Source organism: Giraffa tippelskirchi, chromosome 2 (assembly GCF_054371585.1).
Source record: "Giraffa tippelskirchi isolate mGirTip1 chromosome 2, T2T-mGirTip1v1.2.pri, whole genome shotgun sequence".
Taxonomy (NCBI): Eukaryota; Metazoa; Chordata; class Mammalia; order Artiodactyla; family Giraffidae; genus Giraffa; species Giraffa tippelskirchi.
In genome coordinates this window covers 26,251,382-26,277,244 of record NC_137276.1, presented here as the reverse complement: position 1 = coordinate 26,277,244, position 25,863 = coordinate 26,251,382, and the positions used below count along the sequence as shown (strand labels likewise).

At 35.7% G+C, this 25,863-nt stretch overlaps 1 protein-coding gene across 2 annotated transcripts in view; it reads left to right on the top strand.

Moving 5' to 3' along the window:
* SLK (STE20 like kinase) overlaps positions 1 to 25,863 on the top strand; it is a 54,698-nt gene that overhangs the window by 12,773 nt on the left and 16,062 nt on the right. For both annotated transcript variants that reach the window (XM_081543562.1, XM_081543554.1), the window contains exons 2-12: positions 8,819 to 8,983; positions 10,558 to 10,606; positions 10,945 to 11,094; positions 15,921 to 15,993; positions 16,152 to 16,346; positions 16,877 to 16,958; positions 18,166 to 18,294; positions 18,899 to 20,269; positions 22,319 to 22,449; positions 22,674 to 22,797; positions 24,239 to 24,418. In XM_081543562.1, the coding sequence (XP_081399688.1) occupies positions 8,819 to 8,983; positions 10,558 to 10,606; positions 10,945 to 11,094; positions 15,921 to 15,993; positions 16,152 to 16,346; positions 16,877 to 16,958; positions 18,166 to 18,294; positions 18,899 to 20,269; positions 22,319 to 22,449; positions 22,674 to 22,797; positions 24,239 to 24,418 (2,649 nt within the window). The remainder of the gene's footprint in view (positions 1 to 8,818; positions 8,984 to 10,557; positions 10,607 to 10,944; positions 11,095 to 15,920; positions 15,994 to 16,151; positions 16,347 to 16,876; positions 16,959 to 18,165; positions 18,295 to 18,898; positions 20,270 to 22,318; positions 22,450 to 22,673; positions 22,798 to 24,238; positions 24,419 to 25,863) is intronic.

Below are 25,863 nucleotides of genomic sequence, written 5' to 3'. Positions count from 1 at the left end.
AAACAAATAGAATCTACCAGGATGAGATTTAAGGTTATAGTCTGTGTGAGGGAATGTGTGTGTGTATTTCTTCTAGGAGCAGTGGTTCAGTCTTCACTAATTCAGGGTTTGTAGTGACTGTAGAACAAATGAGAATGAATAGTGGAGATCAACTGTGTATCTTTGGTAAGTTATGTTGAGTAATTTTATTCTTATTTGATATTCACTCTTATTCCTACCAAAATCTCATCTGGGTTCTGGGAAGATCACCAGGATTAGCATGTAATATAAAACAGTTAATAGTGTCTAAACAGTCTAAAATTATCTTCTTTCTCTAGTGCTGTTTTTTTCCCCAACTGCTCTTTGGAAATTTGAATATTTGTTAACCAAATATTTAATACTACTGTGTCTTAGTTCTCCCATCTATAATTCTCCGCTCCAAACAGCCCTTTCTATGGTTCTGCTTTGTGATGTTGTTCTGAGATTTTTGCAGATCACCATTTCTGTCTTGCCAGGTGCTCACTTTTAGGTTTCAGAAGTATTGAACACTACAGGAAGGCTGCAAGGAGGAGGAGAGAGAGAGCCTACCTCTTTCTGTTTCCTGTGGCTCCCTGTCTGCTTCGCTGTTCCTTTGACCATCATCGTAGTGGAACTTCTCACCCCAGCAATAGCTCTCCCAGATTCAGTTTGTAGTGTTTCTAACACTCACAGAGCTAGTCTTACCATAACCCTTACAAACACCAGCTCTGATTGGCTAGTCCCCTCTTCCCCAAAAGGTACCCTGGTCTTACAAGATCCCTCTTCCAAGTTCAGAGACTCAGCAGCAGCTGAGCACCACTCTCTCCTCAGGGATCTGAGTTTCAGCTCTGCAGAATCTTTTCCTCCAAGTTGCTGAGTTTGTGTCATTGCAGTCTCTTTCCTTGGCTCCTGTGATTCGTGAAGATAAAAACATAGTGATTTTTAAGTGATCATGACTGATTTCCGAAAACTTTACCCATTGAAATTATAGCTCCTTTAAATTAACATCTGAGTGTTTGTTATTTCATTCTTGTTTTTATTAACATTTGTTTAGTTAAAATTTTGTCTAGAATTTTTATGCTTTTAGATAGTAGATGCGATTGTTTCTTTTTAACGCCTTATTTGCATTAAGTTTGTTTAAAGTATGGTTTTGCACACATCAGTTTATTTCAGTTTTGAATTTTAGAGTTCTCTACAACCAGATCATGATGAATATTTTCAAGCAGTAATGTAAGAGGCACTATATTTTCTAATGTAAATTTTATTTATTATTCGTATTAAACCAAATGGTACTATCACTGACCGAATCAGTATATCCAGGGCAATGGAATAATGAAATTTGTTACTACAAAGAACTTTAGAGATTATCTAGTATTAATTATTTTTCCTCTTTCATGCCATTCTATTAACAAGTAAAAGATACGTCTTTAAAATCTCTCCTGCCGTGGGTAGAGGCATGCAAAAGAAGGATGACTTTTTAACGCTACTTACTTAAAATACCCTTGGTCTCTTAGCACTGCTTGTATTTTATAGTGTTCCTTTTCAAGGACAGTTGCTCTGCTCTCTTTCTTCCCAAAGTGTTACATTAAAATGGTGAGAGAAGGACATTTCTCACTGGCTTATTTCCTGACATGGGGGAGGGTGAGTTCTATGTATTATTTTTTCAACTGAAGTGTCTTTCTTAGATAAACTTAATGCCATGTTTCACCCAGTTATGATAGACCTTCGACTTTTTAACATTTCTGAAACTGGGATAAGTCCCGATTTATTGTTTGATCCCTTAATATTGTTCGCCATGTGGCAGTTGTGATATATATGTCATTGTGCATTGTGAATGTAGTTGTATCTCAGATATCATACAGTTGCAACCCATTGATGTTTCAATCAATAAACCATTTAAGAATATTGTGAAGAAAGAATGTGAGTCCTGGTTGTCATCTAAAAGCTTCTTTTAGCACCTGTGATAAGATCAAGAAACTATCAGTATTATGATTTCAAAATAGGAGGTAGTGGCTCCAAAGAAAATTTTCTCGACAGTAGTAGAGGAATCCTTTTTAAAGAAATGCTGTACCACCAAAGCTTTTCATGGCCAGAGAATACTATTGTGTGAAAACACAGACATTAGATAATTCTTAGTGAAAAAGTGACTCAGAAGAGTTAAATGTGAAGAAGTGTTTTATTTTTCCTGTATTTACAAAGATAATATACAATAGCAAATTTTCTCTAGATCTGTCCAAAAGAGCTCTTAAAAAGGAATAATGTGAAAATTCTAAATGACAAACTTCTCTCATAGTTTATTAGCAGTTTTTCTTTTTTTGCAGAACATAAGATAATGGGCTTCCCTGGTAGCTCAGTCAGTAAAGAATCTGCGTGCAATGCAGGAGACCAGCTTTTGATCCCTGGGTGCAGAAGATCTCCTGGAGAAGGAAATGGCTACCCACTCTGTATTCTTGCTTGGAAAATCCATGGACAGAGGAGCCTGGTGGGCTACAGTCCCTGTGGTCACAGAGAATCTGACATGACTTAGAGACTACACCACCATTCTCTGAACCCTAAACATTAGGGTTACTTTGTTAGTAATGAGCATTAATTTCTACCTCTGTTTTTACCTAAGGAGGTAAAAATGTAGCAAAGTCTACTTAGGAGAATTCCCACATAGAGGCTTATACCTAGTTTGTTTTTTCATCATCATCTCCAAGATTAGGTAATAGATCCCTAAGAAATATCCCATAGACTGATGTTTTAGTACCTTATTGCCTCTATAAAAATAATACATGTTCATTTAAAAATGTAAACTGTGAAAAATACAGAGAAAGTCAAAGGCACATGAAACTCTGCCATCCCCCAATCATGTCTTTCCAAGTATTATATAACTATCCCTATGTAAAAATGGATGTGTAGTTTTTGTAAAATTGCATACCTTTCCTGTTTGCTGCTGCTGCTGCTAAGTTGCTTCAGTCATGTCCAACTCTGTGCGACCCCATAGACAGCAGCCCACCAGCTCCCCCGTCCCTGGGATTCTCCAGGCAAGGACACTAGAGTGAGTTGCCAGTTCCTTCTCCAGTGCATGAAAGTGAAAAGTGAAAGTTAAGTCACTCAGTCGTGTCTGACTCTTAGCGACCCCATGGACTGTAGCCTACCAGGCTCCTCCGTCCACGGGATTTTCCAGGCAAGAGTACTGGAGTGGGGTGCCATTTGCCTTCTCCGCTTTCCTGTTTAGTAAGTTGCTTTTCTTCCATTCAGCAATATATTGTGGTTTTTGTTCTATCTTAAGAAATATTAATTGATTAGTCAATTAATTTTAAAGGTTGCATAATTCTCCATTATAGAAGCATACTGAATGATTTAAGTAGGTTTTGTTAATGGACATTTAGGCTGATTAAGTTTTCTTTATTACAAACAGTGCTCTGATGAATGTTTTCTGCATATATATTTTTTTATTTTATAAAATTTTCTCCTTATAAATTATTAAAATGGAATTGGGCATTTATTTATTTATTAAGACATCTATTACTAGCTTTTGAAAGTTTGCTGTTTTTGTCTTATAAAATGATAGATTTGCTGAAGTGATGGTAACATGCATAATGTTGAAAATCTCCTTTAAAGACCTTTGTGTTGTGTGCTCAGTCACTCAGTCTTGTCCAGCTCTGCAACTCCATGAACTACATAGCCCACCAGACTCCTCTGTCCATGTAATTTTTTTAAAAACTTAGTTAGTATTTTATAATTTGATTCCTAACTTTAAAATAATGATCTTCACTTCTACTACACATTTGGAAACCTTCCCTTTGTAATAAATGGAAGTGAGAAGTTATTCAGTTAAAGAAAGAATAGGGATAAGTTAAAGTACTAAAAACAATGAAAAATGATTAAACTGATGGAAATATAGGGAAACTGGGAAGGGTAACGATTAAGATAAAGAGTTTTGGAAACAGCCTGGATTTGAATCTCGGTTCTGCCTCTTACTTCTTCCTGACCTTGGGGAAGCATTTTAATCTGAGTTTATTTATCCTTCTTTAAAGCAGGAATGCTAATATATCATGGTGTCATTTTGAGGATTAACTAATAATAGTAATAATTCTAGGTAACATTTTCAAATCCTTTTTACTATGAATGGCAGGCAGTGTATTAAATGTTTGTATGTATTTTTTTTCCCTTGGCAAATATCTGCTACATTGTCACAAACTTGTGAGTTGTAAGTACATTTTATTGATGAGGAAGTTAAGTCTAAGAGAGGGATTTTGTAAGTTGCCCAAACAACGTAGTTAGTAAGTGGCAGAATCAGAATTTGAACCCTAACAGTCTGACCCAGGAGAACCTGCAACTTGAAATTCTATCTGTATTAAGCACTTAGCATGTATCTGTTAATATTTATGTTTAGACTACCTTTAAAAAATAAGTATAACAGAATGAGAAGATAAGCCACTGACTGGAAGAAAATATTTGCAAATGACATATCTGATAAAGGACTGTAATTCGAAATATATTAAGAATTCTTAAAACTCAACAGTTTGAAAACCTATGGTCTGACTGAAAAAATAACCAAAAGATTTGGGTATCTCACCAAAGAAGATATTCAGGTGGCCAATAAGCATATGAAAAGATGCTCGACATCATCTGCAATTAGGGAGTTGTAAATTAAAACAAGGGGATACCACTACACACTTATTAGAATGACAGAAACCTCCACCAGCACCACCAAATGCTGGCAAGGGTGGGGAGCAACAGTTTAGTGCAGTCATTAAGTTATGTCCGACTCTGCAACTCCATGGACTGCAGCACGCCAGGCCTCCCTGTCCATCACCAGCTCCTGGAGCTTACCCAAACTCGTGTCCATTGAGTCGGTGATGCCATCCAACCATCTCATCCGCTGTCGTCCCCTTCTCCTGCCTTCAGTCTTTCCCAGCATCCGGGTCTTTTCAGATGAATCAGCTCTTCGCATGAGGTAGCCAAAGTATTGGAGTTTCAACTTCAGCATCAATCCTTCCAATGAATATTCAGGACTGATTTCCTTTAGGATTGACTGGTTGGATCTCCTAGCTGTCCAAGGGACTCTAAAAAGTCTTCTCCAACACCACAGTTCAAAAGCATCAATTCTTTGGCGCTCAGCTTTCTTTATAGTTCAACTCTCACATCCATACATGACTACTGGAAAAACCATAGCTTTGACTAGGTGGACCTTTGTTGGTAAAGTAATGTCTCTGCTTTTTAATATGCTGTCTAGGTTGGTCATAACTTTTCTTGCAAGGAGCAAGCATCTTTTAATTTCATGACTGCAGTCACCATCTGCAGTGATTTTGGAGCCCCCCAAAATGAAGTCTCACTGTTTGCACTGTTTCCCACTTTAGAAGACAGTTTGTCAGTATCTTGCAAAACTACACACACTTTTACCATATGATCCAGTAATTCTGCTCCTTGGTACTTACTCAAAGGAGTTGAAAACTTACATCCACACAAAAAGCTGCATACAGATGTTTATAGCAGCTTTATTCATCATTGCTAAAACTTGGAAACAACCAAGATGCCTTCAGTTGGTGAATGAATAAACATGCCTACTACATATGCCAACTATTATTTAGCACTAAAAAGAAATTAGGTATCAAACCACGAAAAGATGTAGAGGAATCTTAAATGCATGTTACTCAGTGAAAGAAGCCAATCTGAAAAGGCTACATACTGTATGAAAAACAGAAAACTAGGGAGACAGTAAAAAAGATCAGTGGAGGGGTTAGGAGAAAGAGTGGGATGAATAGGCAGAGCATAGAGATTTTTAGGGCAGTGAAACTATTCTGTATGATATTAACATGGTGGATACATGTCATGTATTTTGTCCAGACCCATAGAAGGCACACCACGAGTTCATCCTAATGTAAACAATGCATTTCAGGTAATGATGATGTGTCAATATAGATTGCTCAGCTTTAACAAACGTACCACTCTGGTGCAGAATGTTGGTAGTGGGGAAGTCTGTGCATGAATAGGGAAGGGGTGTGTATGGAAACTCTTTGTACCTTCTGCTACGTTATATCTACTTTCTGTACATTATCTACTACTGTGGGCAAGAATCCATTAGAAGAAATGGAGTAGCCATCATAGTCAGCAAGAGAGTCTGAAATGCAGTACTTGGATGCAGTCTCAAAAATGACAGAATAATCTCTGTTCGTTTCCAAGGCAAACCATTCAGTATCACAGTAATCCAAGTCTATGCCCCGACCAGCAATACTGAAGAAGCTGAACAGTTCTATGAAGACCTTCAAGACCTTTTAGGACTAACACCCAAAAAAAGATGTCCTTTTTATTATAGGGGACTGGAATGCAAAGTAGGAAGTCAAGAAATACCTGGAGGAACAGGCAAATTTGGCCTTAGAGTACAGAATGAGGCAGGGCAAAGGCTAAAAGAATTTTGGCAAGAGAACGCACTGGTCATAGCAAACACCCTCTTCCAACAACAGAAGAGAAGACTCTACACATGGACATCACCAGATGGTGGATACTGAAATCAGATTGATTATTTTCTTTGCAGCCAAAGATGAAGAAGTTCTATACAGTCAGCAAGAACAAGACCAGAAGCTGACTGTGGCACAGACCATGAACTCTTTATTGCCAAATTCAGACTTGAAGAGAGTAGGGAAAACCAGTAGGCCATTCAGGTATGACCTAAATGAAATCCCTTACAATTATACAGTGGAAGTGAGAAGTAGATTCAAGGGATTAGATCTGATAGAGTGCCTGAAGAACTGTGGACCGGAGATTTGTGACATGGTACAGGAGGCAGGGATCAAGACCATCCCTAAGGAAAAGAAAGGCAAAATGGCTGTCTGAGGAGGCCGCACAAATAGCTGTGAATAGAAGAGAAACGAAAGGCAAAGGAGAAAAGGAAAGATATACCCATTTGAATGCAGAGTTCCAAAGAATAGCAAGGAGAGATAAGAAAGCCTTCTTCAGCAATCAGTGCAAAGAAATAGAGGAAGACAATAGAATGGGAAAGACTAGAGATCTCTTCAAGAAAATTAGAGATACCAAGGGAGCATTTCATGCAAAGATGGGCACAATAAAGGACAGAAATGGTATGGACCTAACAGAAGCAGAAGATATTAAGAAGAGGTGGCAAGAATACACAGAAGAACTATACAAAAAAGATCTTCACAACCCAGATAATCACAATGGTGTGATCACTCACCTAGAGCCAGACATCCTGGAATGTGAAGTCAAGTGGGCCTTAGAAAGCTACGAACAAAGCTAGTGGAGGTGATGGAATTCCAGTTGAGCTATTTCAAATCCTCAAAGATGATGCTGTTAAAAGTGCTGCACTCAATATGCCAGCAAATTTGGAAAACTCAGCAGTGGCCACAGGGCTGGAAAAGGTCAGTTTTCATTCCAATCCCAAAGGCAATGCCAAAGAATGCTCAAACTACTGCACAATTGCACTTATCTTACATGCTAGTAAAGTAATGCTCAAAATTCTCCAAGCCAGGCTTCGACAGTACATGAACCGCGAACTTCCAGATGTTCAAGTTGGATTTAGAAAAGGCAGAGGAACCAGAGATCAAATTGCCAACATCCATTGGATCATCGAAAAAGCAAGAAGAGTTCCAGAAAAATATCTATTTCTGCTTTATTGACTACGCCAAGGCCTCTGACAGTGTGGACCACAAGAAACTCTGGAAAATTCTGAAGGAGATGGGAATACCAGCCCACCTGACCTGCCTCTTGAGAAATCTGTATGCAGGTCAGGAAGCATCAGTTAGAACTGGACATGGAACAACACACTCGTTCCAAATAGGGAAAGTAGTACATCAAGGCTGTATATTGTCACCCTACTTATTTAACTTATATGCAGAGTACATCATGAGAAATCCTGGGCTGGATGAAGCACAAGCTGGAATCAAGATTGCCGGGAGAAATATCAATAACCTCAGATATGCAGATGACACCACCCTTATGGCAGAAAGTGAGGAAGAACTAAAGAGCCTCTTGATGAAAGTGAAAGAGAAGAGTGAAAAAGTTGGCTTAAAGCTCAACATTCAGAAAACTAAGATCATGGCATCTGGTCCCATCACTTCATGGGAAATAGATGGGGAAACAGTGGAAACAGTGAGAGACTTTATTTTTTGGGGCTCCAAAATCAGTTCAGATGGTGACTGCAGCCATGAAATTAAAAGATTCTTGCTCCTTGGAAGGAAAGTTATGACCAACTTAGACAGCATATTAAAAAGCAGAGGCATTACTTTGTCGACAAAGGTCCGTCTAGTCAAAGCTATGGTTTTTCCAGTAGTCATGTATGGATGTGAAAGCTGACTATAAAGAATGCTGAGCACCGAAGAATTGATGCTTGAACTGTGGTGTTGGAGAAGACTCTTGAGAGTCCCTTGGACTGCAAGGAGATCCAACTAGTGCATCCTAAAGGAAATCAGTCCTGAATATTCATTGGAAGGACTGATGCTGAAGCTGAAACTCCAATACTTTGGCCACCTGCTGTGAAGAACTGACTCATTGGAAAAGACCCTGATGCTGGGAATGATTGAAGGCAGGAGGAATAGGGGACAACAGAGGATGAGATGGTTGGATGGCATCACCGACTCAATAGACATGAGTTTGAGTAAACTCGAGGAGTTTGTGATCGACAGGGAGGCCTGCCGTGCTGTAGTCCATGGGGTCACAAAGAGTCGGACATGACTGAGCGACTGAAGTGAACTGAACAGTACTTTCTGCTTAGATTTGCTGTGAACTGAAAACTAAAAAATAGTTTATTAAAAAATAATGATATTTATAAAGCAAGTATGCATTGTAATTGTGGACTTAACGATACTTTTGTTTTTAGGCCCAGAATAAAGAGACCAATGTTTTAGCTGCTGCAAAGGTGATTGACACCAAATCTGAAGAAGAACTTGAAGACTACATGGTTGAAATTGATATATTAGCATCTTGTGATCACCCTAATATAGTCAAGCTTCTAGATGCCTTCTATTATGAGAATAATCTTTGGGTAAGTATTTTTGGTTAATCTGTAGGAATAGCCAAAATAAGTTAATTGTCCTGAAGAGATTTATAAGTTGTGTAGACCTTTTTTTGCACTACCTCTTCTATTTAGTTACTTATGCTACTTGAATGAGAATTGACCCATTGATGAGAGGGTGATTAACAACATAGCAACATATCCTTAGCTTCAACAGATGTGTAGATATGTATTTCAGACTACTATATTTCATGATTGTTTGACATTGGACCAAAATGTAGAAACTTGGTGAAGAATTTTAAATTTCCTAAATAGTGAAATTAGATTCCTTTTTTGTTTTGAATTAATATTTTTTTCCCAGTTGGAGCTTCTTTCTTTCTTTCAAGTCTGTTTTTTCTCCCCAGTTCTTTTATTTATTTATTTATTTTTTAATGTTAGTTTGAAGTGTCTTATTTAAGTTTCTTAATTTAAATTTTTTTCAAAGTTTCTTTTGTTGTGGCCATGTCTGTATGTAAAAATTTTATTCATTTTTAGAAAATGTTAGGCATAAATAAATATATAAATAAAATGTTAATATTTATAATAACCAGTCAGTCACTTGTTCTGCACCAATACTAATTTAACCAAGAGGACTTTTTTAAATGGAGTTTTAGTTTGTCCCCTTGAAGGAATAAGCAAAGTATTACAAAAGAAGAGTAGATAGTATAAGCTGTATCTGGTTGCAAATCAAAAGACCTTTCCTTTTTTATTTTGGTGATGCTCGGCAGGAGCTTGAATAAATCAGTTAATTTTTATCAGTCTGTTTACTCAACTGTAGGATGAATAATGATCTGTCTCCCAAATTATTTTTCATATGATGAATTTGAAAATAACTTATTGGTAAGCTCCTGTAAAAAATAAAGTGTTGTTCTGTAGAGGAGAAAAAACTGTGAATCTGTACAATTTGTTAAGCTATGTAATTAAAAAAAATCAGCTGGACAACTATGAGGGACAGTGGGAGGGAGAGAGAGACATGAATTAATTGAAGAATCATAAAAATACAAAATGAAAACTGTGATGAGGATTAAGAAGGAAAAATGCATGGTGGTATGTACCAGGGAGGTTTGGGAAGGCATCCAGTAGGAAGTGATAACTGAGCTAGTATCTGAAGCTTTTGTGTATGTTTTCCCCAAGTTTTTAGAAAAACTAAAAGCAATCTTTCAGGATGTATTCCTGTTAGTAAAGTTAAAAAATATACTTGTTCATTTAACTCACAATAGTTAGCTTAAAAAGGAGAGTATAAAGTCTTTGAGTGGTGAGGAAATGGATATATATGGCCCTTAATAAAAATTCTGTACCTGGTAATTTTAGAAAACCTGGGACACTACAAATGGTGGTGAACAAAAATGCACAGACTTCCACAGTGTCGTCCCTTTGTATTTTCTCAAATGTATAGCAAGACTTGTAACTCTTTTTACAAAGAAAGTCTTTATGGTTGTTAGCATAATATTGTTTCTGTAACTTAGGTTATTTGATAGCTATTTATTTATCTTTTTTGCTAGCTTGAAGGAAAAATACTCAGAATCAGTGTTGTGTTAGACATGTGCTTTTTTATTTGTCTGCAGATCCTCATTGAATTTTGTGCTGGTGGAGCAGTGGATGCTGTGATGCTTGGTAAATGCCCTTTTGTTCCTTATATTTATATCTTAAATTATACTTTTAAAAAAGTGGATTTCAAGCATTTATACATGTATATTTATCTTATTGTTGAGTAACATTCAATAAGGTAGATCAGCCTAATTATTTTTGTATTCTTAGATGACAGTAATAAGATTTTAAAATTAAATGTTGAGTATAATATGGGAAGAAAGTAATATTTGTGTTATACTTTTTAAAAAATCATTTAATTTTATATAATCTTCAACAGTGACAGTAAAGGTATTAAACGTATATAGCCTGCTGATATACTTTCACAGTACAAAAATGCTTACTTGTTTACTTTTTCGTTGCAGAGCTTGAAAGACCATTAACTGAGTCCCAAATACAAGTAGTTTGTAAGCAGACTTTAGAGGCTTTGAACTACTTACATGATAATAAAATCATCCACAGAGATCTAAAGGCTGGCAACATTCTTTTTACCTTAGATGGAGATATTAAGTTGGGTAAGTTTATTCTTTTAGATAAAACATTTGATTTTATGCTTTGCGATTTCTCCCTGTATGTCTGTTACTTAATATTGTTCTGTTATGACTCAAATATTAATATGTGAAACAAAGAGAATTACGTTAAAATATGTAAAACATGGAGAATTACTTCATGTTAATTTTTTAAATTGGGGCTTCTCAGGTGGTGCAGTGGTAAAGAATCTGCCTGCCAAACAGGAGATGTGAATTTGATCCCTGGGTTGGGAAGATCCCCTGGAGAAGGAAATGGCAACCCACTCCAATATTCTTGCCTGGGAAGTCCCATGGACAGAGGGGCCCAGTGAGCTGCAGTCCATGGGGTTGCAAAGAATCAGACACGACTTAGTGACTAAACACAGCAGCAATTTTTAAAATACTTCCTTGGTGGGAATTCCTTTGCAGTCCAGTGGTTAAGACTTGGTGCTTTCACTGCCAATGGCCTGGGAACTAAGATCCCGCAAAACATGAGGTAAGGCCAAAAAAAAAAAGAAAAGCTTGGGTAAATAATTATTCGTTAACTTCCAGAATTTCTAAGTATAGGCACCTAATATAAAGACTCTTTAAACAATAAGAAAGGATGGATTGTTATTTTTAAACAGACACACTTTTAAAAGACTGCCTAATAATTTTTCCCTTAAATTTTTATATGTAGAATTAATATTTATAAATACAATGCATTTAGAAAATGATCCACTATGTAAAACCACTTAGTTTTCTCTTCATTTCCAAAACTCATATCTAGTCGTTTTCTTTTTCCATCTTTAGTTTTATATTCTATTTTGTAGATATGGTATCTTGGCTAAACTCACAAAATAACTAACCTTAAGTGTAAAAAAGATGCTAAATAGAGTATAAGGTTGAAAATATATTTTTTTTTTTTGCACTGAGGGAATAAATGATAATTTCATAAGGAGGAATAGACATAGATTTTAGATGGGAAATTAATGAATTTCATATATACACATACAGATAGAAGATACACTCCTTTTTAAGTATCCCCAAGATATGAATTAAAAAGAAAAACTCTGGTGATGAAGCCAAAATTTGAGTCAGAAATTTGACCAGATATTAAAAGGACAAAATATATCCAAAGGCCATGCTGATACCAGTGATCATAGTTCACTTTACTTTGCCATGACCTCTAAGCAGATATACTTTGATAGACTACTGAATTTTAACTTTTTTTTGAGAAATAAATACCAATACAGGAAACCACATTAAGAGTTGTGTAGCTTATTGACTTGTAACTGTACACAATAGCTTTGTAATCACCACTTAGATAAAGAAATAGAAGTATGTCAGGCACCTGGGGAGCTGTATCATCTCAGTCACTGTCCTTCTCTTCTCCACAGGTAACCTGTATACTAACCTTTATAGTAATCACTTCCTTGTGTTTCTTTATAGCTCTATCACCCAGTGTTCATCTCTAGGCTTTAAAGTTTAGACTTGTCCATGTTTAAAACCTGCTTTTTCTTTTAAGTCTTTTTTAATTTATGGGTCATACCCCCCCTTCCCCCTCCCCACCATTCCTTTCTTCTCTTTATATTTTATCTATGGCATGCATTTTCATGGCATGCTTTCTCAAAGAAAGAAGGAAAATTTTACCATGGTGTGACCCTCCAAAGGCCCACTGATAGTACATGAACATATATACAGTATATCTGTGACATTAAAATTTCATGAGGAGAGAGGGGATTGGGGGAAAATGTCTAAAAATGCTCTTTAGGAGAGGTGAAAAAAGAAGTTGAGAAACACTCGTCTGTGGGACCTGAGCTGTTGGACCTGTAGTTTCTCTTATCTTGCATTTTGCTGACTGCATACTCCTGATGACTTCAGTTAAGTTCCTCTCTGTATTTCCCTCAATTTGCAGATAAATCCAAAGACTTTTTGGCACGAGTCTGTGTGGTTTTATATTCTTTCATTTAGTAGGACATGGTATTTTAAGACCCAGGTCTGAGTGTTAGGTATGCTTATAGTTTCTGGACTGGCCTTCATTCTAGGCCTTTCCAAAGGACAGAGCAAGGCTCTCCTGAATTCATATGTCCTATTCAAATTCATATGTTAATTTTCTTCCTTTTTAAGGCTGAACAATATTCTGTTATCAGCATATGTATACACCACGTTTGACTTATTCATTCATCCATTGATGGACACTTTGCTTTCTTCCACCTTTGGGCTTCTATGAATAATGCTGTTATGAACATGGGTGTACAATATCTGTTTTGAGTTCCTGCCTTCATTTCTTTTGGGCAGATACCCAGATTGTATGGTAATTCTATGTTTAATTTTTTGAGGAACCATCATACCATTTTCCACAGTGGTTGCACCAGTTTACATTTCCATAGCGATGCACAGGGGTTCCAATTTTTTCACCTCCTTACCAGCACTTGTTGTTTTCTGTATTTTTGATGATAACCATCCTAATGGGTGTGAAGTGATAGAGGGTGTGAATTTGTTGTGTTTATTTGCTCTTGCATTCCTCCTAGTTTAGTCTTTGTTTCTAAAATGATTTTTTATTTCTAATTTCTCTTGTGTTCTGTCACCTCATTCGTGAGTTTTAAAATTCTGATATATGTTACTTTTTTATGTCTTATATCATATTTTAAAGTCTTGTAGCTTGTTTTGAAATGGTATAATTTTGATCCATTTTTGGTGCATGTTTTCTATAAGTGTTCTAAAATCTTATTTGAATACAGGAATATACTTTTGTGTAAAATAATACACGCCACTAAAAATAAGTATATTTTTGAAGATTTAGGATGCTGAAATAGTTTTGCGTTGGCTGACATTTAAAATAATTGCACTTTATTTCATTAATTCATGCATACAGAATATCTTCCATTTCTGTGACATCATATCAAGTATACACAGATATTATAGAACCGTAGTATCCTCAGGAGCCATATATACATTACAATAACCAAATTTTTATTATCAGATCACATTCTTGCAAATGGAAATACATATGTAAAATGCTGTTTTAACAGACCAACATATATCTGCCACATGATTGTTAGTAGAACTGTAAAGTACTTAATAATGACCTTAATTTTCCCTTTTGCACAAGAATGAAGGTGGCTTCTTGTCCCTCCTCAGTTTATCACCTGCTCATAAGAGTACTTAGGGAGGTATGACTGTTGGCAGTGGACATTTGTGGTTTAAGTCTGGCTTTGGACCTCCTTTCCCAGTCATGTTCTGAGGAAAAAAAAAGTTAAAAAGGCGGTTAATGGGTTCTCAGAAAACACTGACATGGAGTAAATGCTGAGTTGACTGTGTGCTTAGTTGCTCAGCTGTGTACAACTCTTTGTGACCCCACGGACTGTAGCCTGCTCCTCTGTCCATGGGGATGCTCCAGGCAAGAATACTGGAGTGGGTTTCCATGCCCTCCTCCAGGGGAATCTTCCCAACCCAGGGATCAAACCCAGGTCTCCTGCATTGCAGGCTGATTCTTTACCATCTGAGCTACCAGGGAAGCCCTTATAACACCATATGAGGAAGCGTAACATCATTCTGTAGGCAGTAGGCAGCTACCAAGGTGTTTTAATCAGGAGAACTACCTGATCAAAAAAAATGAAGAGAAAGAACTATATAATAGATACAAATAATTAGAATACAGGGCAGGATTTCATGAGTTTTAAAAGTTTTACTGCCAAAGTATCACAGAGGTTAAAATTACATATATTATTAGTGATAGTAGCTGGCATTTATTGTGTATATTCTGTGCCAGACCTTGGGGCATGAATACAAATACTAGGTCTTTGGTATTTATTCAGTTTTGAGAATTGTGACATGTCAGATGAAACTTTAGAAGTGAAATGTATATGGCATGAGGTAATTTATGCAGCAGTAGCAATTTTGTGTTGCTATTAATGATTGAGCTCTTAAGCTGAAAAGGAGTAAACAACTGATAAAATTATGATGTTACTGTGCCCTGTGATTTAAATCAGAAAGCATTGTTACTGAGTTTTTTCTTTGTGATGTAATAATGTTATGAGGAAATTAGCAAGACATGCGCTGTCATTTGGGCTTCCCCAGTGGCTCAGCAATGAACAATCTTCCTGTGATGCAGAAGACGCAGGAGATGCGGGTTCAACGCATGGGTCGGGGAGATCCCCCGGAGGAGGGCATGGGAACCCATGCCAGTATTCCTGCCTGGAGAATCCCATGGACAGAGGAGGCTGGCAGTCTACAGTCCATGAGGTCCCAAAGAGTCGGACACAATTGAGCATGCAGGCATGCTGTCATTTAAGGCTTCTTTGGTATAATTTCTGTCTTTCACACTATAGAAAAACTGTCCTTCAATTTAATTGTAACATGTAGCACTACTTGACATTTATTTTGAAGTGGATAGACTGGTCTGTTTTAAAATTACTATTTTTTTGTGTCAGTTCTGGAGAATTTGTGATCTAAAGATGTGTAAAGATGGTGGTATTAAGTGTATTAATGATGGACTCTTCTGTGGCAGTTTTTTTTGCGGGGAGGGTAGGGATATGGTAGAAAGAGCATGGTCAAAATTAGAGTGATAGGGAAGTTACTTCTCTTTCCATTTTGTGTGCTGTGCTTAGTCACTCAGTTGTGTCCGACTCTTTGCAATCCCATGGACTATATAGCCTGTCGGGCTCCTCTGTCCATGGGGATTCTCCAGGCAAGAATACTGGAGTGGGTTGCCATACCAGTTCTATTTTGCTTACCCTTTAATAACAGTGGTCTTATTAAAGACTTGATATGCTTTTCCCTTAAGTTGAATATAGCAAACTTTGCTTGAAAACTATCAGTAATACTTTTGTATGATTATTTGTTTCAAGCGGATTTTGGAGTATCAGCTAAAAACACAAGGACAATTCAAAGGAGAGATTCCTTTATTGGCACACCCTATTGGTATGTATTCAGTTTTATGGATTTGCTGCATTAGTTATGTCAGCAGTTATTATACATTAATTTTGTCCACATGTTTGATTGTACCATCTGTCTTTTATGTGGTTTGTGATCACCGTTTTAAGTTAAACATCTTAATTTTCAATTCTCTGTCTTCATAGGATGGCTCCTGAGGTAGTCATGTGTGAAACATCAAAGGACAGACCCTATGACTACAAAGCTGACGTTTGGTCCCTGGGTATCACTTTAATAGAAATGGCTGAGATAGAACCACCTCATCATGAATTAAATCCAATGAGAGTGCTGCTAAAAATAGCAAAATCTGAGCCCCCTACATTAGCACAGCCATCAAAATGGTAAAATATTCCTAAACAGAACTTTTTAAGAAGCAAAACTTGAAGCTTTATTCTTCCAGCTTTCCAAGGATATTTAAACTTAGGTACATGGTACAAAGGTTGTATGAAATAGAAAACTGATATTGGTGTATTTTCGAGACTTAAGGATCATATAAACTCTTACAATTAACTTTCCCCATCAATTTGAAAATAGCAATGATTGGAGTTCTACATGAAAAAGTATTTTCTGTGAGAAGCTGAGACATATATGTGATCTGTATTTGTGGAGTTTAATACCATGGAAGAATTTTTGTGATTTTTAGCTTTCTTATGAACATTTGACTGTATCTCAGTGACTTAAAACTATAAGCCTACTTACATATATGTGACTTGTATTTATAAATGAATGACTTATGAATATTGATATTCTCATGAACTAGTTTTATGTTGAGTTAATACTGTTACATACATGATAGAACTTAACCATGGTTTCTCATAGTTTTGATTTTAATAACAAAATAGAATGTCATTATTAAAATTTTATTTTGAAGGTCTTCAAATTTTAAGGACTTTCTAAAGAAATGCTTGGAAAAGAATGTGGATTCCAGGTGGACTACATCTCAGCTACTGCAGGTAAAATAAGAGTAGTATGACAGTGGCAAACCATATAACTGTTGTAACATCTCTTTAAGATGAATACAGATTCAGATGCCTTCAGTTTTCCTGTGCAAACACAAGATACATTGTAGTAGTTAACATTTACTTTACAAACATGTGCTCTCCTTACTAAGAGGCATTTATTTAGCTTTTAAGTAATTTCTCCTATGCTTTTCTGATTCAGTTTGTGTTCTTTTCATTTTGTTTAGTTATTTCCACTTTGTCAATCACTTGCATTCGGTTTCTCCATTACTAGAAAACAAGCACCTTGGTGACAGGGGCCATGAGCTAATTAATTTTCTTTAATGTCTCTTAAAATGAGGATAAATGTTCAGTAAATATTGCTAACTTTAAGAAAAAATGGTGTTAAAGTGACTGAATAATTTTGTTTTATAGCAGGACTTGTTTGTAATATTTGAAATAAAATTTTGTCCAACAGTAGTACAGGTGGACAAGTAGAATGACAAATCTTGAAGCAGTTACTGTTAGGTTGAGTTATTGTACAACTCCTCCATTATAGTTTTTTAGGTTGCTGTTTATCTGGAGGGAGAAGCAAGAAAAATTGCCTTTCTGTCTGTACAACAAGTATAACCTTGAAATGCATTTTCTCCTATTTCACTCCCTCCACACTGGAAGGCCTTAGTCTGTGACAGACACTAAGTGCAGAGTACAGAGATGAATAAAGTATCTTCTTACTCTTAAAAAACTTTAGAGCTATGCAAAAACAAACAGGTGTTGATAGACACTTTTAACAGAACTCTAAAGCTTTTCGTAATTATTTTATTGAGGTTTTATATGAGATGTAAGCATACTATTACTTTTTAAGAACTAGTAATATATTTTAAACTTGGTTTAATTTTAATTTAGATTTTAGGTTATGAAATTTTCAGACATACAGCAGAGTACATGAAGCTATTACCCAGAAGTAATGTGTTATCATTTTTGACATATTTCTTTCAGATTCTTAAAAAACATGTGCAGATAGAGTTGCAGGCAGCCCCTATTCCTGTTCAGTTCCCTTCCCCGCTGTCTTATCCCAGATGTACCATCACCTGAAGTTGTTTGTATTTTTCCTACTTCATGTCAGTGTTTTTACCACATAGTAATGTGTTTTATATATATGAAACTCACTCCACAAGCATTTGAGTTGTTACTGAGTGTGCTCTTTTTAATGATCAAACAGCATCCTTTTGTGACCGTTGATTCCAACAAACCAATTCGGGAGTTGATCGCAGAAGCGAAGGCTGAAGTTACAGAAGAAGTTGAAGATGGCAAAGAGGAGGATGATGATGAGGAAACAGAAAACTCTCTGGTCAGTATTTAAAAAGGAAATTGTGTTTTGGTAATTTTTAGAGTTGAATTTTGAGTTACGATTGCACATATGTCTAAGAATTAATTGATTGGGTTGTTGTTGTTTAGTTGTTAAGTCGTGTCCAACTCTTTGGCAACCCCATGGACTGTAGCCCATGAGGCTTCTCTGTCCGTGGGATTTCCCAGGCAAGAATACTGGAGTGGGTTGCCATCTCCTTCTCCAAGGGTCTTCCCAACCCAGGGATCAAACCTGTGTCTCCTACATTGGCAGGTGGATTTGTTACTACAGAACTACCAAGGAAGCCAAATTTATTGGGTAGCAATACAAAAACCTTTAATTTAGAGATGAAGATTTGTTAAGTTTGCTCCTTGCTTTCAAGTTTGCTCCTTGCTATCCATTTTTGTCATATTTATTATGTGAAGATTTGTCAGTTCTTTAAATTACTTTTATAATTTTATCAAATTTTACTGAATAAAAATATTAAATCACTATATATATGAATTCATCATTTATATATATATATACACATATATATGAAATATTGTTTTGGTCACCATCTTGAAATTACGTTTTTAATACTAAAACTGTATAAAATCTTTTTTAGCCAATACCTGCCAGTAAGCGTGCCTCCTCTGACCTGAGTATTGCCAGCTCTGAAGAAGATAAGCTTTCACAAAATGCTTGTATTTTGGAATCTGTCTCAGAAAAAACAGAACGTAATACTTCTGAAGATAAATTTAACAGTAAAATTCTTACTGAAAAACCCACCGGTGATGAACCTGAAAAGGTTGTTGTGGGTATTGATGAACATGTTAATGATACTCATTTAGAAGCTATGGTTGAACTTCATAATAAAGCAGCAGTAATTGAGGAAAATGGAAGAGAAGAGAAGAGACCGAAACTTGAAAATCTTCCTGACACAGAAGACCATGAGGCAGTGGACATTAATTCAGTCAGTGAAGGAAAGGAAAATAACATAATGATAACTTCAGAAATAAATACTGAACAGAATCTGAAACCTGAAGAAGAAACAGATCAGGAAAAGCAGCAGATATTTGCAAATAAGTTTATAAAATCTGAAGAAATTGAAGATACTACTGTCCAAGCAATGCATTTAGTTTCTGAAGAGACTGGAGAAAAAGAGGCAGATATTCGGGCAATTGAAAATGAAGTTGAGTTTACAAAGGAAGACACCCAAGAGAAATTGGGAGAAGATGACAAAACTGAAAAAGATATGATCAGTGATACAAGCAAAGTGATAGGAACAAATGAGGCAGAAGATGTTGCTCAGAGGGCAACTGACAACAGTGCTGAGGATGCTCAGCGTAGTGATGGGAAAGAAGTGGGTGACGTAGGCCAGACAGTAGTGATCACGTCCACAGAGGGTCCTGAGGCTGGTGGTACTGAGAAGGTTTCTATTGAAGAAAGAGTTGAAACTAATGAGACAGACAAAAAATCTGTAGAAGATAAAGTTGAGGAACAACTGATCAGCAGTTCAGAGAACACATTGGAGACCAATGAGGAAGTCGGGACAAATGAAGTTGAGATTACTGAATCAAGTGGCACTGAAGGGACAGAGGTCAGAAGTGTAGTGACCGATACTGACCAGAAAGCTTTAGAAAGTGAAACTCGGGATGTTCATAAAGCCACTACTCAGATGGACACAGAGCAAAGAGAAATTCCATGTGAAGTGCCAGTTAAAGCAGAACCTCAAGTTACTGCCACTTCACAGCCCAGTGAACCTCAGCCAGTTCCAATACCCAGTATTAATATCAATCCTGAAGATGCAGAAAATAAAGGAGAAATAGGTGCTTTATCAAAAACTGAAACCATGTTACCAGAATCTGAGAATCAAAAGGAAAATGATACCGATTCAGGCACTGGTTCCACTGCTGATAATAGCAGCATTGACTTGAATCTATCCATCTCTAGCTTCCTAAGCAAAACTAAAGACAGTGGATCAATATCTTTACAAGTAAGTGTGTATGGGTCCTTGTTTGAATTTTTCTTTGTCGATTTGGCAGTTGAGAGTTTATGTAAAACTGGTGACTTTCAAACAAAACAACACTAAATCAGTGTGGTATTAACCCTATAAAATTCTTCAGGGCTATGAGAGCAATCAGTTAAACAAAAAACTAGAGAGATTCTGGATGTAATCTTTAATTTTTTTGTAGTACCTACCTGTTTTTGCCAACTCAATATAAATAGTAGAATAAGTTGCTTAGTGGAATTTGGGTTTTCCTACTGCACGTCTCTTGGTATAATTTTAGCAAGAATCAGTAATACATGAAAGAATAGAGGGCTTATAAGAATGATCTCTTTTAAAGAATGTTTAAGATTTAAACATCCCTTGATTTACTACTGGCCAAGCAGATGACCACTCTTAACTCCTCAGTCGTAGCCATTTCTACTGCCATGTAAATCATTGTGGGAAAACCAAACCAAACACTAAAACCCAGAATGCTTGGAGCTGTTAGAGCATTATTCTCCAATCTGATTGTGCTTAAAAAGGTAATCATTAGAGAGAGCTATGTAGAAGTATGGAGTGAGGCCAGAGATCAGTGTTTGTAACAAAAGATCCCATGGAATTCCGATACAAGTGAGCCATGGACTGCTTAGAGACTCTGGATTGACAGGTGGCAGAAAAGCAGGAACTTAGGAGAACTGACCTTAGGGATAGGACTCCAGGGCATGACTGATCTGCCTGCCTATCTGCCCCAGATTATTACTGCATGTACTGCCTAAATGGTCTTCAGTTTTCAGTTTATTTTGTTTCAGTGCCTGAAATTCCATTTTTCTGAAGTTCATTTACAGACTTCATAGTTACAGTTAGCCTTTCCAAAAAAAAAATGCAAATATTTCTGTGAGAATTAAGGTACATTAATTGTGGATGCTTTAGTAGGAACTGAAGAAATGGAAAATTTGGAGGTTGCAGGGAGGTAGGTTAATTTTGGAGCATGCCCACTTTGGGTTTTAGAAGATGTCTGGATAGGGTGGCCATAGTCCAGGGCTTAGGGGAGAGCAGTGTAAGGGTACTGGAAACCTGGAGAGTAGGGCAGTAAGAGGATGAAGATTGCAAAGTGCCAAAGACCAACTTAAAAATTCTGATACCTTTTAAATGTAGTATTTTCACATTCTCCTTTTGATCCCTCTGCTTTCTAACCATTTCCACCTATCACAACTAAGTAATTATCTGTTCTCAGTATTTACATGTTTACCAAGATGTGTTTACACAGTATGTGTTTACCAAGTATGTGTTACGTACTTCTGTTATTTCTCTTTGCCTTTAAAAAACATTTGGATACCAGTTGAGGAATGAAGAGTTTGGCCTTGATAAAGAATTTCAGGCACTAGCTGGCTGGCAGATCTGGTACTTTGGGTGGTGTGGTAGAGGTGCTGTCTTTCTAGTGACTCTGAAATCACTCCTCTATCTCTGACCCTGAAATGAAGGAGGGCTGGTGATATTATTGTTGTTGATTAAATGAATTTTGAATCTCAGTTGTGGCAGTGTTTTAAAGTTATCTGGGAGCCTTTTCAATAAAAAGGCCTCAGCCTTTTCAGACTTGCTGATTTAGATTCTTTGAGGGATGTGCCCCAGGAATTCATTGTTAATGGCTTTGTAAGTGTTTCTAAAACAGAAAAACAGAGGTGTCTGAGAACCTACAAGATAAAAAGAGGAAGAAAGGATGGTTAACATGTAAAGATTGTACTGATTACTCATTTTTGTGAATTGGTCATTACCACTTGTGCCTAATTGTGATGTGGTATCATAAAAAATATACATGCATATCATCAAAATGCATAATTTCACTTGAAAAAGATTGCTTTCATCTGTAAAGTCATGTGAAAATCAGATGAGGTGTATTTGGTATAATTGTTTTCAGAGATGTCTTACTGCTTTCTGTTCAGCTTTGTATGTGTAGTCTTCATAGCAGTTAGTTCCATTTTTTGTTTTTGTTAAGAATATGTTTTCCTTCTCTAGTATTCCCCATATAAAGCCTAACTAAAATAAAATCTTCCTCAGGAAACAAGAAGACAAAAGAAAACGTTGAAAAAAACACGCAAATTTGTTGTTGATGGTGTAGAAGTAAGTGTAACAACGTCAAAGATAGTTACTGATAGTGACTCCAAAACTGAAGAGTTGAGGTTTCTTAGGTAAGTAGAGAAATAACGTGATTTCAGCTGATTTTGTGACTTTTCAGGTCTCTGCAGAGTCTGAAGGATAGAGAAACGAGGAGTCTTGGCTAGTTTTGGGTTATTGTTTTATTACTTTTCCATTGGAAGAAAATGTTAGATTTCAAGCTTTTTCTTGTAAAGCATTACTTCAATGGTGTAATTTTTGCTACTCTTTTTCTGTTGTCGCCATTAAATTTTATCAGACGTCAGGAACTTCGGGAATTAAGATTTCTTCAAAAAGAAGAACAAAGAGCGCAACAGCAGCTCAATGGCAAACTGCAGCAACAACGAGAGCAAATTTTCCGACGTTTTGAGCAGGAGATGATGGTAAAGTCTTGAAATTTTGTACCATTTTGTTCATAAAGAAATTTACTGCTTAAAAAAAAATCACTGCTGGAAGATTTTAGAACTTTTTCTCTGTTTACTAGATTTCTCTGGCTTTGTGATATGTTTTTGGCCTTTGTCTCTTTGGTGTTCTGAATGTTTTCTTTTTCTTCCTTTCTTTTTCTTCTTGTTTTTGGCCATTTGCCTGACTTGCAGCGTGTTGGGTGTCTTCATTTTTCTTTGATTAATATCTGTCATGAAAACCTGAAATCATGAAGCTAATAGATGGTGTGCAAATTTCTATTGCTGGATAACTTTTTATTGCTAAAATTTTACCTCTCAGAATCCAAGATTTTAAGCTACTCTAGAGCAGTTGTCTTCAAAATCGGTTGAGTATTAGAACTTCTTGGGGGATTTTTCAAAATATGCTTACTTCTCTGGCTACTACAGTTAAGCTTCCACATCCCTTTTCACAGCTGCTAGAGAAGTTAGTGCTGACTTATCAAGGGTAATTGTCACTGAGTCTTTAAATTTTTACTTTGTGTCCAAAGTTGGAAAAGGAATTGTTAACGTGATATAAAATTTCAATAACTTATGTTGAACATCTAGCTTAATGTAGGTTAGACAAAAGGATCATTTGAAATGTTATAGAATTCATGGTTGATTATAGTTCTCATGTTTTATAATTTTAAGTTGTAAGGATTATTTTGTGTGAAGTTTGGCATTGCTGATTTCATTTGTTGGGTCCTAACTGAGAATTCCTAAGGAAATAATGAGCTTTTGTTTTCATTGAGTATTTTTACAGTATATTCTGTTTTTTCAGAACCTTACAAAAACTTTGTTTCTCCTCTCCCCATATTTTCCAAAATATTTTGCTTTTTTAAAAGAAAACACTCTTTACAAATAGGTACCTGTATCTAAAATTGCAGTGTTATTCAAGTATTATATAAACAGGAATCTTTCGTTGAGAGAAGAGCTTTATAATTCTAAAAGGTTTGTTTCAATGAAATAGGATGTTTATTTTAAGAATCTTGAGGAAGAGTAAGTCTGAAAATGACAAGTAATGGTACGTTTTTAAAATAGACTTCAAATATGACCTTTGATTTATCAAAAATCATATAGGAAAAATATTGAAATTTTTATTACTTCACTATTTCATAGCAATTGGATATTCTTCTGGATTATCTATAATTTTTGAATATTCTATACTTATATAATAGAAAAAAGTATTTTCCTTATTAAAAAAAATGAAAATGCTCATCTTTTTGGAAAATTTTAAAAACGTATTTTAGTGAATTTGATTTGTTCAGTATTGCAGAGGGTACATATTTTATCACTAAGTTTAAATGCCACTTATCAATATGTGCTCTAAGTAAACATTTTCAGTATAATGAGTTGATATGAGCGTTAATGTTAAATGATCTTGAGCTACATCATTTTACAGAGCAAGAAACGACAATATGATCAGGAGATTGAAAATTTAGAAAAACAGCAGAAACAGACTATTGAACGTCTAGAACAGGAACACACAAATCGCTTACGAGATGAAGCTAAACGCATTAAAGGTGAACAAGAAAAAGAGTTGTCCAAATTTCAGAATATGTTAAAGAACCGAAAGAAGGAGGTAAGTGTAACTACCCTTTTCAATGTACATGTGTTTAAGGAATAAAGAATAATACTTGTTAGTTAAGTGGCACTCATTCATTTTTTTTTTCAGTCTTCCCAGCAGTCATGTAGGGTAGCAGTAAGGCCAGATGTTACCTAATTTTACTGCCAAGAAAACTGGAGTAGAAAAGGTTTTAATGACCTTTTCAAGTTCACAGACACATTAAATATCCAGCTAACCCTTGAACCAAGACTTCAGATTGAGTCTAATCCATTTTCCTTTTAACCTATCATTCCTCTTGTATTAATGCAACATTTAAGTCCTGACATAGTGATGTTTTTTTCAAGAAAACATGCTATGATCTATTTGCAGGTGGCAGCAATATTTAAATTTAGTATTTATTTGCAATATTTACTTCATGGTTAAAAATTATTTTTTCTTGATTATCTTGAGTACCTTTCTCAGATACTGTGTCCAAACAAAAGCTGAATAACCTGAAATTTGAAATAATATCTCCAAGTTTATCAAATTGTGAGATACTTTGAAGAATCACAGGTGGAAAATATCTGTAAAGTCATTTGACTAGAATGAATTTTTTCATTTTTCCTGAAACTGTTCCATATTGTCATAGAATCTGTTGTGTGGTATTATTTACTATAAAAGATCGTCATTGTTTCAGAAAGAGAATTTACATATTGTATTAGTGTGTCTTTTTTTCCCTCAATTAAAATAAAACTAGAGAACTTTTACGTATTAGCAGTTTTGAGAGATAATTTTATAATTTATTCTGTTCCTTTAGTGTAGGAGGAGAATTTATTCTTTAATGATATAAAAGACCCCTTGGACAATATTATGATCAGATTTATTAGTTTTGGAGCAAACTAACATCAACCAAACTAGTGAATACAGTTTCACTTTTGTTGCATGTCCCCAGTACTTAGATTCATTGATTTTAGCAATGAAATGCAGAAAATGGAATATCATATTGCTGAACTGGAGGAACTGGTTTTAAAAGGATAGAATCAAATAATAATAGTACATTCTTTGATTTCTCTAGGTAAAGATGAGTGAAATGGTATATAGCCATCTGATGTGGCTTCCATTTCTAAAAATTACTGTTTTGTTACTGTTTATTTTATTTCATATAGAATTGCTTTATATACCATAATGTATGACTTTACTGAGACCAAATGTTAATTTTTCTTGAAACCATGGATAGATGGATAGTTTGTATTAAAAGGTTGTTTTCTAATATCAGATTAAATTTTAAAAATTTTGTAGGTAAATATATGATTTAATTTTGGAGATAAAAATGTTTCTAGTTACTGTTACTGTTTTGGAGTAGGAGAGGTTTAGCCATCGAACGTGTTTGAGATGGTGATATGCATATTTTAAATAATTATGTATTTTTTTCCTTATTGCTAAACTTCTTGCATTTGGGGAGTCTCCTCTTTTTAATGGTG